Source organism: Diachasmimorpha longicaudata, chromosome 3 (genome assembly GCF_034640455.1).
Source record: "Diachasmimorpha longicaudata isolate KC_UGA_2023 chromosome 3, iyDiaLong2, whole genome shotgun sequence".
Classification (NCBI taxonomy): Eukaryota; Metazoa; Arthropoda; class Insecta; order Hymenoptera; family Braconidae; genus Diachasmimorpha; species Diachasmimorpha longicaudata.
In genome coordinates this window covers 6,543,982-6,558,241 of record NC_087227.1, presented here as the reverse complement: position 1 = coordinate 6,558,241, position 14,260 = coordinate 6,543,982, and the positions used below count along the sequence as shown (strand labels likewise).

At 43.4% G+C, this 14,260-nt stretch overlaps 2 protein-coding genes across 2 annotated transcripts; one reads left to right on the top strand and one right to left on the bottom strand.

Moving 5' to 3' along the window:
• Positions 1-67: 67 nt before the first annotated feature.
• Positions 68-2,435, top strand: LOC135160412 (RING finger protein 37). Its single transcript, XM_064116936.1, has 2 exons — positions 68-1,227; positions 1,445-2,435. Exons 1-2 carry the CDS (start codon positions 605-607, stop codon positions 2,292-2,294), a joined length of 1,473 nt encoding a protein of 490 aa, XP_063973006.1. The 5' UTR covers positions 68-604; the 3' UTR covers positions 2,295-2,435.
• LOC135160390 (intermembrane lipid transfer protein VPS13B) lies at positions 2,307-14,182 on the bottom strand. The gene is made up of 2 exons (XM_064116879.1): positions 13,628-14,182; positions 2,307-13,352 (listed from the first exon to the last, which is right to left on the bottom strand). Exons 1-2 carry the CDS (start codon positions 13,712-13,714, stop codon positions 2,472-2,474), a joined length of 10,968 nt encoding a protein of 3,655 aa, XP_063972949.1. The 5' UTR covers positions 13,715-14,182; the 3' UTR covers positions 2,307-2,471.
• Between the last annotated feature and the right edge of the window lie 78 nt (positions 14,183-14,260).

Below are 14,260 nucleotides of genomic sequence, written 5' to 3'. Positions count from 1 at the left end.
CGTTTTCAGAAATCGCGGATCTAGAGGAAACGATTGGTGGAGGGAAGAGATGATGCTGAGTGGTTGAAGATTGGCTCATAAAGCAATCACCTGACCCCCAGCCAATGGGGTTCGTTGGCCCCAGGTTTCATAGAAATTTGTTTGTCAATATGAAAACAGTTGTTGCAAATGTTTTTATTATTAGATAGAAAATTTGTAAAAAATTTCCAAATATTTGTACGGAGCTTATAGGGTTTATTATTCATTTATAAATTATATTCGTTATTAACTAAATTGTTGGGGCAGAGATTATAGGGGAGATTGGTGACGCTTATGGAGCAGCTACAACCGCAAAATTTAGTAGTGGTGGCGCATGAACTTGTTGGTGAACGTGCCTGTCGGTAAGACAACACCTCGGAGAATGTGATTGTGGTTAACTGGGCTGGGAAGCTTTTGATCTGATCACTCAGCTACTGTCACTGTTATGATCTTACCAGTGTTGTCAACAAGTATCTGACGTTACCAGGGAAAGTAATAGAGATTACCATTCCCTCAATTGAAATGTCCATCAATACTTAATTAAGACTCCAGTATTTATCAGTGTCAGTGTCAACAAGTGAGAGAAATGTTGGTTAATTTCTGTGAACACTCGTTGAAGACAACAGTCAGGTGTGACACGATCACCACTGAAAGTTATGAAGTTGATAATTTGCTTAAGAGTAACACGAAAGGGTTCTTGGCCTACTCCTGTATAAGACCTCCGGTAAATATTGACTTCACTTTCAATTGTTGGATTAAAATTCACCACATCGTGATTTGGCCGAGAATCGGGGCCCAGAAGTCCTCAGGCTTTCGAATCTTAGTGAGGAGTCATCACCAGGAAGAGTTCAGGATCGTCTCCAGCTGTTTTTTGAAGGGAAATGAGGCTGGAGCAGTGTTTCATAGGTCTGGTGTTGACAGCAGTGAATTTGTTAAACCGATGGATTTTTCAAGTGCCTTTATTGGAGGAGGTCAGTTGACTCTGGAGAAAATCAAGTGTCTGAGGCTGTCGATCGTTAAAACTGAGAAGTCAGTGCCTGCGATCGAAAGGGTGGAACTATGGGGGCTTGTTTCCGGGTGCAACAGTCAGGATGTTGTGAGAGAGATGGTGGGCCTCATAATGAGGCCTTTGGCGAGTAGGGGGAAGAGTTCGGTGCAAAATGTTTCGGAGAAGGTCCCTGGGGATGATCGTGAGGAAGCCAATGCCTTGTGAGTGCCCTTGAATTATTTTTTTAATGATTGAAATGATTAGAGGTCGAAATGTCCTCGTGCATTTGTCACATGAGTATTTTGCCTGGATTTTCCTAGTTTTATCGAGGCTTTTAATCTAAGAATTTGTTTACGAATCTGTTGAATTGATTAAAGTGATAAGTTGTGGTCGAGTCAATTGTATTTTTCATCAATTTTATTTTTTCCAACTTGGCAGAGACCAACACACACCGAGGGAGCTAATTACCTCTTTAGACATTCCCGAATCGTTCTTGGACCCAATTACCTGCAGTATAATGCAGCAGCCAGTGATCTTGCCCTCTGGAAAAGTAATTGACCAAAGTACTTTAGAAAAATATGGTGAGAGCCAGGCTCTGTGGGGAAGAGCCCTGAGCGATCCTTTCACCGGTGTTCCATTCACTGAAGTTCAGCGCCCTGTTTTTGCATCGACATTGAAAGCGAGAATCGATAAATTTCTATCAGAGAACAGTAATTTATTAGAAATCAAATCGCTGCCAAGAGTATTAGGAAGCAATTGCAATAGAAAAATTACGAACAATTTTATCGATTTGAAGAAAATAGACTCCGGAAATAGTTCAATTTCCCAAACACATGTATTAAATAATTCAAGTAATACTATACGAGGTACACTGCCAATTAGGTCATTAAAAAGATCTGTTAACAAATATAAAATTCCAGCTGTTGCTCAGTATTCGCTAAATTCGCCACGAAATAATTCTCGACAAAATTTAATTGATAGTGAAAAAAATGTTGTTGATATAAACCGCCCAGGAAATTGCTCGAGAGTAGACGACAACTTAGAGAACGATTTAAAATTTGTGATGTCGAATTTGAGACGTTTCAATGAAGTTGAAAAATCTTTGGAGCCTGCAGAAGTTACAGTGAACATCTGCTCCTGCTGTGATTCGTACAATTACTACTACAAATTTCCTTGCAATCATTTGATCTGCCGTAAACAATTAATTTCAACTAATACAAAGGACTTGATATGCAAAGACTGTGGGGTTCACTACAGTTCTAGTCAGATTGAAAAAATAAACACGTAAAACTCCACAATATAGGAAAATCGAATGTATTTTTTACTTATATATTTAGACAATAAAAATTAGTTAATAACAAAACACTCTTTATACAACACACATCCCTCTACCTAAAATAAAAATATATTACTTCATCTAATTACAAAATACTCTTAGCTCCACTTAAAAACCTCTTTATTACTCTCATAAAACTGTAAAATCGATTCCTTGACTCTGTCTCTTGACAATTCTCATAAGTGCCCTCAGATAATTCCTCTCCGTGGGTTTTAAATAAAAATTAAAAGAATTCACCGCGAAGCTGGACGTGTGGGTGCCGTGCACCACATTCTGCGATTCGCCCTCACCAAGGCTAACGAGCCCTGCGCTGCTGATCACATACTGCTCAACTCTGCTTCTCATCTCCTGGTCCATTTCCAGGCGTTCGCTCGGCGTCTCCGACTGATACTTCTGTTGCTGTCCCACCGAATAACTCAGCCTCAAAGAGCTATCGTCTCCAAGATCTTCTCCAAAACTCAACTCCCTCAGCCCGAACAATTTATAGACCTTGTCCTCTCCCCTGTTCACTATCAGAAGATCATGTCGCGTCACAACAATAGTGACATCACACCTGTTCCCCTTGTTATCCACAAACTCAGCGTCCGTCAAGTACAAAATATTATCACAGTTCTTGAGCATCAACGACGCAAGTTTCCAGATGTACCTCGTGGAGATGGAGTTCACATGAAAATCCCCAAACGTCGACTGTCTCCGGGCGGAGGGAAGGGAGTTCCAGCCAGTCCTTTGAAGCAATCCCTGTCCGGTCAACGCAACAAGCTCAGCAGCCCCCGAGAGAGGCTTGGTGACCACTCCGACGAGTCCCAGGCCCACCCCAGTCATCAATCCCTTGGCACTGGTCTCCCCATTCAGTAAATTCTGAAGAGGATGATGAGCGAGTCCTGCTACAGCTGCCAGAATACTGATACCAAACCCAGTGAGGCCTTGGTACAGCCCCTGTGCCATTCCCTGGGGCCTCGTCCTCCTGGATTCCTCTTGCCTTTGCACATGTTCTTCATCCAGGGTCAGTCTGTCCAGATTCCTGGCAACACTTGACGCCAATTTGGTCACAGAATTGACAGTTCCAGCAGTGATATTTTTCATGAGACTAGCCGATCCATGAGTGACCCCGACAACGAACCCCCAGGGTCCCTGCAGCAGGCCCTGAAAAGGTAGAGCGATGAAGTCCTTGAGCCCTGACCCTAGAGCGTGTGCAAAACTCCCTGGTGATCCCAGAATTTCCAAAGAACCAACGACCCATCCCGCTCCAAAAATAGCACCAGATAAATAGTGCATCGTCAGGGCATTCCCCAGTCTATAGGGAGTGGTGAACAAATTCTGTCTTTCAAAGACACCAAAATGAAGGGGCGAGTGATCTAGTGCAACATAAAGCCTCACAGACGTGTGAACACTCAGCAGAATGGAGATTGGCTCGATCATCAGACTCTGAATTCTCAGAGGAGAGCTCATGATCCCAGCGTCGATGATGACGCTCGTTGGGGCGTTTAGAATTTTATTTTTATCGATAGAATCAATCACTTTGGGATTACCAGACATAATGCAACAGGGTCGTACCATGGAAGTCGCATACTCCAGCAGTTGAGTGACATATTTATCCTCAATATAGATGTTAATCGGCAAAACCCTGACGTGGACACTTTTGCAAGCATTTTTTTCCTCGATTCTCTCCCACAAACACTCCACACTGAACAAAGAACTTTTTCGCAACTCTGCGATGCAATTTTCTAGAGAGGAAGTCACGTTGAAGGTCCTTTCAGGCTTCACCGATGGTTTCTGGGAGATCAGGACCACTGGAAAATCAAAGCCCCCTTGATCAAACATCTGATTATCGAATTGGAAATCTCCAATCATAACTCCAAGGCTCAAACACTCGACTGTCGATGTCACGTTTATTATCGTATGTAAGAAGTAGAAACTGGCAACTTCGACTCTCTGCTTGCTCTCAGCGATGTCGAGACTGATAATCAAGTTGATACCCTTGATATAAAGTGTCAGGAATTTTTCCTCGTCGTCTTGCTGGTTTTTCTGGGATATTGTGTTGTCGAAAAGACCGTCGGTCAAGCAGACTGACGAATTCTCGGTGACATCAGGAGTTTCCAATGGCGAAGAATTTCGAATTTGCTCAGATGTCTTCGAGGAAGACCCCTCAAGCACCAATCGGCTTCGGATGTCTCTGACAGACACTTCAATCTCCGACTTTGGCTCGATATTGATGTGGACAGTATGGCCTTTGCTCTCTACCATGATCTTCAAGTCCCTGTGGAAGTCCATCTGAACGTACTGATCAAACCTGATGGGCTTCTCCACTGGAAGATCAATTATCTTGGACCAGGCCATCTCTCTCGAGGACAAATGAAGAGAACACTTGGTTTCTCTGGCATTGGCAGCATCTGGGATCAGTCTCCCAACGTTCGGAGTTGAGTAGTGACGAGTCTTTCCACTGGGGACCTCACAGGCCCATGTGAAGGGTGGGACATCAGGCTCAATAGTACCTCTGCTTGTATTCACCTGCTGAATTATCAGATCAAAGGAGCAGTTGTTGGTTATCACCATTTGTGGGTGTTCGTCATAAGATGCCACAATATACGTCACTTCTTTGTCCTTCTGGGTGGTGACTACCAGGGGAATCGAGGAGTTTTCAAAAGGAACTCCAATGCAATTGCGACTGATTGCTTGTTCGACCCTTGAAGGACACGACCAACCAAATCCTGCGTTCAGCAGAACAAAAGGAGCTTCGTTATTCTTGTGATTATCAGAGACAGGTGTAACCTGATACCACTGGCTGACAGGTATTCCCTCGCTCTTCGAAACACTTGGAGGAATGTCATCACTGAATAACTCGAGATCTTCAGGTACATCCACTCCAGGGGATGATAAATTGGCTAATAAAGACGATATTTTGAGGTTGTGTGATGTGAAATTGCAAAAAATGTGACTGCTCATCACTCTGATTATCCTGATCTCCTCCTGAACACTGGAGTTGATGATCAAACTACAAATTCCTTTAGTTTTGCAGTCAATGCTGACTCTGACTATTCCATCAAGTGGGATCAGTCCACTGATCTGAGGCATGATAAACCCTCTGTTCCACTCTGAACTTGCCAGTTGCAGGGGGCTAGAGTCATAGAGTTCGTCGTCGATCTCAATTTGCAGGTGGAATATTCCATCCAGTTTGGGGGGTGCAGCCACCCCCAAATGGGGAATCTCCACGAGATGATCAGTAGTCGATACTATAGAGATTGATCGCCCCAGGGAGTTCATTATGTAGCACCAGGGACGAACTTCGAACAACAGAGTGCTGGAAACTAGCCCTGCATCCTGATATCTAATGAAGGCGTGAGTTCTTCCCTGCTTCACAGGTCTCCAAACATTCTCATCCTCATCTCTCAGAGGCCAACGAGGCTTTACCTTCTTCGAGGAGAGACTCTCCAGGATCTGGTCCACATCTTCTTTCTGGGGCCTCTTGAAGAAGTTTCTCTGGTCCACACAGTTGTAGGAAACAGGAATAGATGTCTGCAGTGTTGAGATTTCGTAATTGCTATGAAACGTTAACTGGTGATAGTTCTCAAAGGTCCCAGGACAGTTCACCTGTTGCACCTCTCCACACCCAGGAATTATGGTGTCGAAGGAGGACGACAGAGTCGGCGTTTCCAGTCTGGCTCCAACGTCAACAGGTAAAAACGATCTTACCATGTAAAGGGGACTCAGAATCACCAGAATTCGTCCGTTATCGATGGATTCCTGAATAATCCTCACCCAGATGCTGAGGAATTTGTCCTTTCCTTGATGGGGAACTTTTACCAGCCAAGGCTGATCGCACTTGGCATTGGCGTGCAGAGGAATGTCTCCAGTCCACGAGTTTGTGGACTTCAGGAATCTCAGTCTTATCGCGAAATTCTCCTTTTGATCTATCGTCATCGACAGGGGTTTCGTATTCGTCAAGACATAAGAACCGTCCTCAGAGACGATCTTTGTCGTTTTCGATGTATTATCGTACCGCAAAAGCCTCAGTTCAAAGTCTTCGATCAACGAATTACAAACGATTAACTGTCCCCAGAAAGTTATCAGCTTCTGCGTTGGAGAAATTGACTTTATGTTAGCGTGAATTCCCGAGTTTGATGATTTATCAAAAATAATCTGTCGAATCCCATCTGATCTGACGTTGAAGGCTCGACTCCAGATCCATCCAGTGCTTTTTATAGCGATCCTCATGCTCTGATTGTCACTGTGACACCAAGCGTAGAAATGACATTCAGACGTCTGCAATAAAATATCATCAGGTGATTGACTCTGTCCAAATCTCACTGGAACATTGCAGTTATTAGCCACCACGATTCTACTCAAAATAACTCCCTCATTCTTCAGGATCTTCCTATCGTCCTCGAGTGCTGAATTCCAAAGGTTGAAGGATAACGTCAACGTGTGCGAGACCTCAGGTCCAAATTTCAAGGAGACCTCCTGCCACATCATGACAACATTAGTGTGATCAGACTTGGACACTTGTATTTTTCCGGCCACTTCCTGTAGGAACCTTTGCATCCTCAGGTAAGCATAGTCCATGACATCAATGGACACGCTGCCAGACAGATCCACCAACATCGAGTCCTCCCATTTATTAAAAACAACCAAGACATTTCGTTTTTGGATAATGGCAAAACACTGAGTACTCGGAATGATGTTATTCAATTTATAGTGTTCTAGGGGAGATGAGAGATTGCGATAAACAGATGTGTCAATGTGGTTGTAAAAAGCCAGATCAATTGTTTTGATGTTGAGTGTCACCTCCATAGCAGATATTAGGGATGAGTTGAAGTAGGAGTCAATCCTGAGGTATCCAGCGAGAGTTCTAGAGTCTAAATACCCCGAATGAAGGGTTAACCTCCAAACGCAGGCGACAGCTCTAGTGGGGAACCTGCTCGGCAATTTAAACGTCATCTTCTTGATCTCCATGATGGGAAATTCGAGATAACGCTGGTACGACGATAGAGACTCACTCCAGAATTCGATGACACAAAGAATGCTCTCGATGTCGACCTCAGAGTCATCGATAAACGATTGAAAAATTTCATTCATGTGCAGACGAGTGATAATTCGCGGCTGGGGATAGCGCCAGACCATCGATTGACTTGGATGCTTGGAGAATATCACTTGATAAGGTAGTGGCATATCGTCAGCTGCACCATCAATGAACTGGAACGCGCCGACCTTCAGATCATCCTGATAATGTTGTTCAGTAGTACCAGAGCCTTTCCGTTTAATGTCATCGCCCTGGGCTTCTCGGGGCTTTGTGAATTTTTCCGACAGAACTTCAAGGCTCCTCTGGAGACTTTTGACGATCCTTAGCTGCTCAGGGCCAATGTCCAGATGAATGTGATCGCTGTAAGCTTGAATTCTTGTCTGAGGCAAATCGTGGATGTCGTGCCAGCTCTCCCAGCTGGTATTCATAGAAAACCTGCCTGACATGGGGTTTAGAAGAGCTCGATAGCTCCCATAGACGTTCGTTGTTATCATCGCTGAAGACAGAGCAATGGTCCCGTTCATTTTTCGTGATTTACTTGCCAGTCCTGCAGATAATGAAGACATGGAGAGGATCAACTCAGAACTGGTATCAAACTTCAGAGCTAAGACTATTTGTTTCGTTGTTACGTTGACATTTGGAAGATTTAAAATATTTTCTTCTGTTGCAACACATTCTGACAAATTTGCTGGGGATCCTGACGTATTAACATCTATTTTCGAGACCTCAAAACACTTTGATAATTTCTCTCGAGTGGAATCAATGAGATCGATCAGTGGTAATGAGAGATTCACTCGTGTGGGTCGACCCATGTCAATGTTAATTGACTTCTTGTTCACTTCAGTCTGAACCCTGATGATCATGAAAGAAGGGGGAATTCCAGTGTTGGGGTGGGGCTCTCCATTCTTTGTCTCCACAAATATTCTTTTAAAATCTACAGCTGTTGGAACAGTCTCCATAACCTTAACCCCATCAGGAAATGATACAGATATATCAAAGCAGTTGATCTGAAAAGTTCTCGTGGCATTCTGCTGAGAGATGTAGGTATTGGGTTGATTAATAAAAAGATACATCAGTGGAGAAATAATCGGGCTTTTGCTGTTCGATCTAGCCCTCGAATTTTCGTAAATCGTTATCGAGATTTTTCCGAAGTTCATGAGGTACTCAAAAGGCAGTATCATTGGATTCTTTGATCCTAGGGAAGCCAAGTGACAGCCTACGTCTGTGGAAGACATATCCACATCGACTCCACTGTCCTGACCATATTCTCGTTGATTCTCGATACTTCTGTCTGCATTTATGTCTCTCCCAGGTGAATCCACTGGTTGATGTGAATATCCACTATTCTCCTTCATCCCCGCGTTCCCACTTTGCTCAGTATCACCAGAAGCTATGGACAGCTCCACCAGCTGCTGATACAACATGTTCATCAGTTTAATCTGCTCCAAATTAACTGCAACGTCAATGTCAGTCAAACAAGTGATCTCCATAGCTCTTCCACACACCATTATTTCTGACTTGTAGATAATTGATGGAGCAACGATGCAACAGACATCGAATCCAGATGTCAAGGACAAACACTGAGCTTCCCCATTATCTCCATGATCAATCATATTATTCCACTCTAAGGCAGGATTCTCGTTCATCGTATACAGGGATGCTTGGGCATTGCGTTTTGTCAAATTCACCTGACGATGAATCCATGACGTACTGTAGGTTAGGATGTCGTTTATCTTAATCTCATATTGTCGATCCTCCACTGCGGAACCCGGAGTGCTCAGGATATTCGCTTGAGCTGCAAGCTCATATATATCAGGACGCAGAATCACTCTGCAGATGGGATTTTCTGCGTGGGGATTGATATTAACGCTCTCAGTTCTGATAACTATTGTGTCGTGCTGTAGTTCGTTTCTCTTCGTTAACACTGGAAACACCAAAGTGACTCCTTTGAAGTCAGCGTAGATAAGAGGAAGAAACTGACGAGAACGATTCGTCGGATTTTCTCGTACCACAATGCCATCAGAATTAGAGCTTTTAATTGTTAGGACATCCACGTACGTTTTAATGACCTCCATCGGTAGAATCACCTCCAGAATCTGCAGTTTAATCACCACTTCTGTGATGTAGCTGGATAAAGAGTTGTCATTGATGTAGGAATAATGATTCTTATGTGTTTTATGATGTTTGTGATAGGAACTCCACTTGTTGTAAACATTATTCGACTTGGCTCTTGTCACAGTGATAGTCAAGAAGTCATCGGCCTGGATACCCTTCACCAAATCATCCTGCTCACCTGGGCACATGATTATTCCTGAAAATTCCCCCAGACGCCATTGCTCACGAACAGTTCTTGATGACCTCACGTAATGGAAGACTGTGGCTGTTGTGACTTTGTTTTTCAGTTGAATGTAGATTGGCTGCCAGTCCAGGGAAGTTATAATATCCTCCAGCTCCATGACCATTTTTCGTTCGACCTGGCTGATGGGATGAAGAGTATAGAGCTTGATCGATACTTTTGTTATTGTCCATTGAATCCAGGCTGTCATCACAGCTGGATTCTCCTCGTTTTCAGACCCATTCTTCGATGTCGATGCTGTTGAAGTTGTATCTGTTTCCTCTGTACACAATATTGGTGGACTCTGGAGAGCTTGAGGTTGTCCCACCAGCAGAAGGTCTATCTGTTCATCACGTGAACCTCTCGCTGTTTTATTTACGTGTGATTCGACTATTGTTGAGGTTTTTTGAATTATTTCGTTGACCAGTTTGATCTGGAACTCTGAACAGGAGATGGTTATTGGAGATGTATTGACATAAATGTAGAAGCCCAGAGTATTCAGTGAAGATTCTGAATTCATGTGCTGCTTGATCGTGGCATCTATTGTAGCATTTAGCGATACCATCTTCAGAAAGTTCAACTGTTTTGTGGATTGATTTCCATTGCTCAACGTATAACAATGGAAGTTAGTCATACTCAGAGTCCAAGGAAAATTATTTGGCAGTTGGTGGATCGAGGAGATGCTGAAGTTTTCATTCAATAGTTGATCAGCTGAAAAATTCGCTGAGTGCAGTGTCAAATGTGCAGTTTTCATCACGAAAATTTGGAGATCTTGTGCATTTGACAAAGCTCTGTCCTTTGACTCTTCAATTCCATTCATTCCAATGCCATCCAATGATCTCGATGGCATATACATTACCAGAGGTTCGATGCAACAGATAACTCCAATTTTCTTCCACCAGAAATACGAATTCGTGACTCTTTTCAAAACTCCAACTTTGGCTTTCATTTCTGATTTCTGGTAGCTCTGTTGCTTAGTGCTCTCTAGAATCCAGTTCCACTTGCGATCCTTCTCAGAGGGGCTGTGAACGTTCTCATGAAGACTAGGAAATGTTTTTTTCCTCGTAGATGCGTCCGATGATGTCTCCTCAGTTCCATGATTGTCCGATAATACTGTGATGGGTTCAATCTCATGGTAAATACTCTGGTACTGAAGCCAATCGAGAAACAGTGGATCTAGTGATGCTCGAGTCTGAGATATCCTGAGGCTGACAGTGACTGCGTGCTCCTGGGCCTCTGGATTTTTCGGGTATCTCACTGACATCGACAATAATTTGGGAATATGGCCTGGATCCTCAGAAGTCTCTGGCCCTGACAGGACAAACGCTTGTTCATTGTCATTAAGAGCAAAAATCCTGACACTTCCAATGCTCAAACTCTTCGTAAATGTTCCTAGTAAAATCACCGACGAGTAATTGATATTTTCAATCGACAACTCCAGATACGTGGCATTGGTTTCACTGGATGCGTCGTGCAGCAGTGACGAGCAAAACAGGGGATTCCCCGCATCTTCTGGACATAGTATTGACGTTAAAATGGCATTTGCCACAGTAAATTTAGCTTTTGTTGTTGTAACAGTGAGATTATCCAGCCTGCAGTTCTGAATCTCTCTAGGAATGTTGATGGATTCAATATTCACCCAGTATTGAGGGTAGATCAACGTCTGCAAGGAGAATGCAAGACTGCAGGGTATGATCAAAGATGTGTGAGAGTTTTCTGATAAATACAGGAGACTGGTAAACCCAGAAATGGTTCCCTCCACCTTCTTGTAACACTGACTCAACATTTTCTCTGATAAAACCATCTGCTTCGAGGCACAAGCTGCCAGTCTGAAAGCATACATGGGTGCAACCACTTCGCCATAAAAACGATCGACATTCAGAACCAGCTTAGGGTAATCCAGCAATTTATTCTGCAGTGATTTTCTCCTGGAATTACTTCTGTGATCGGCCAACTGAAACTGCACCGATAAATTCGAGATATTCACCGTTGTTTCAGTCATGGGAACGAATTCATTCAACGACTCGTATTCCTCAATTGTCACTGGAGGCAGTTCACTAACTGCTGGCTCAACTCTGTGAGAAATGCAATTCAAAATGTCAGACTTTTCGATGGCACCAGTGATCACTGGAAGCCTGTGGAGAACCCCTGAGCAAATTCTGACCTCCAGATCTCCAATGAATAACCTCGTAGTTTCTCTCTCCTGGAAATTACTGTACTCGAAATTTCTTGCTAAATCGAACAACTCATCTTGTTTGATATCATCAGGGAGTTCAATAAGATGAACAAAGTCTAGGCAGAAGGCAGGGCAGTTTTTGAAAAATTCTTTGGCTTTAGTGTCTGATGATAAACGTTCCTGGATGTCATTGTTGTATTCTCTGGTCATCATTAGACTAATGGTAAATTCATCGTCAAACAGAGAGTCTTTCAAGTAATTATTCACAGAGTTACCAGCGAACAAATACTGTGGCAATTCCGCAGTGGCCTTGACCTCGATGAATCCACAGCTGCAATTACCTCTGGGTGATAACTGGACACTTCCGATGCCCATCCTGTACGCTGTTACTGTTATACCCTGCTGTACAGCCTCAGCAACCACCCCAGACAGTTTCAGAGTTAAAAATGGTCGATATCTGATTTTCATTGATTTGTGAGAGAAGGATTCCTTGATTGTCTCCATAGTTTTCAGGGTTAAAATCGCTTCTTCGATGTATATTCCGAAGTGAACCGTGTGGCCGATGTAGCCGAGTGGCTGATCCATCGACAGTTCGTCCTCCCAGTCGACAGGGAGTACTGAGGCCACTGCATTCCATGCCCACGTCCCCCAACCATTGTTATTGCCCATCGGAGCTGATGACGTTATCGTCTCATCACTCTCTCCAATTTCCGATTGTATTTCCTCAGTTATCGAGGACTTTCTCTGATTCATCACCGTTCGTTTCGATTGTAGAGCCATTAACATCGAGATTAATCGCAACAGCATCGGAATTTGCTGTTCTGTTATCGAGAATTCCATTTTAGAACAGTGCATGTCAAATCGTGTTATTGTTGAGCGTTTCAAACTGCTGTTCTGGCAGTTCATGATCGCTCTGATTGTCATAGAGCAACGATAGACCACTGGATCCTGGTAAATATCAATTTTTCCAGACGAATCCATCTTGTCAAGGCACAGGGTCAAGTCTTCGATGGTGATAACTTTGCGCAGAATCATGTCGTTTCCGTTGACGTCGGCGAATGTTGGCTGCCAGGAGTCGTCGACTGTCTGCATTGAGAGGAAACGAATGTTCACACTGAGGACTATGTCCTCTTCTACGAATTTTAGAATGAGATTGTTGCAGTTTATCGTTATGTTGTTGACGACTTTTGTCACAATGCTTTTCATGTAACCTGGGGGAGTGTCCTCTTGGAAAGAATCGAGGGAATGAGGGGAGAGGCTGTCCTCCCGCTTCTCGGAACCGTCTTTCATCTTTAGGATACATTCTATCGTGTTTATTGTGATTATTATGGGCTCAGAGGTGATCTTCACCCAGGGGACATGGATCAGGAGCTCGTGGATGTGACCGCTGACGAAGCTGAAGGGAAGATCGAATTGTTCGTTCAGAACGTTGAGGCGGAGGTCTAGATTTTGGAAAGTTGCGTCGCCACCCCATAGTGATACCTGATTGCGAGAAAAATGGCAGTGAATTGTTATTGGAACTTTGTAACAATTCTCTTCAAGTACTATCCATATTACTTATTATTTTTTAAATATTTTTTCTTGGATTTTGTTATGAGGGAATAACTGGGAAATCTGTGCCTAAGAAATGGTGGAGATAAATGTCAACGAACTGCCCTGATTTTTTAAACATTAGATTCTCCAAATCACTTCCATTCAAACCTTCCATCCTCACTCAATCCATCAAAATAAATATACCTAATATTAAACAATCATACCTGAGACTGCTCCGGCTTCAAATTCTTCACATACTTCCCAACATAATTGAGAAGTACCGGAGTTATATAGGATTCCAATTTAAACATTATAACTTGTTGAAAGTTGCACCTTCAGAACCAACACACCACTCATTACGTTTGCCACCCCCTGAATTTCATAATTATCAAGCCAACAATAATCACTGTGATTTGTCTGTCAAGAGCAGGAGACCCCCGTTAACCTCATAATCAGTTGAAATGTTGACGTAGCAATAAGTCCCCACATCTGTTGGCCCCTCCAGCCGCAGGTGTCATTATCAGTGTTATCACATCACTTGACAGCTTGACACGAGAAAATTTTACCCCTAACCTCAAAAGTTACTTCAAAATTTACCACAATTCCACCGGGATTGTCGGGGAGATGGCTCACGGTTTATGGAGCGGCTTCCGCAGGAAAAAAATTTCGGGGGGGCTCCGTTTGTACTTTCTCAACTGTACAGAAAATTTTCAAACGGTAAGAGCACCACTGTGCAGGGATTCAACTGTCGAGACAAAAAGGTAAGCTGTACATGTGGCGCTGGGTCCACATGTACAGCCACATTTTTGTCTCGACAATTGAATCCCTGCACACCGGTGCTCTCAACGTTTGAAAAT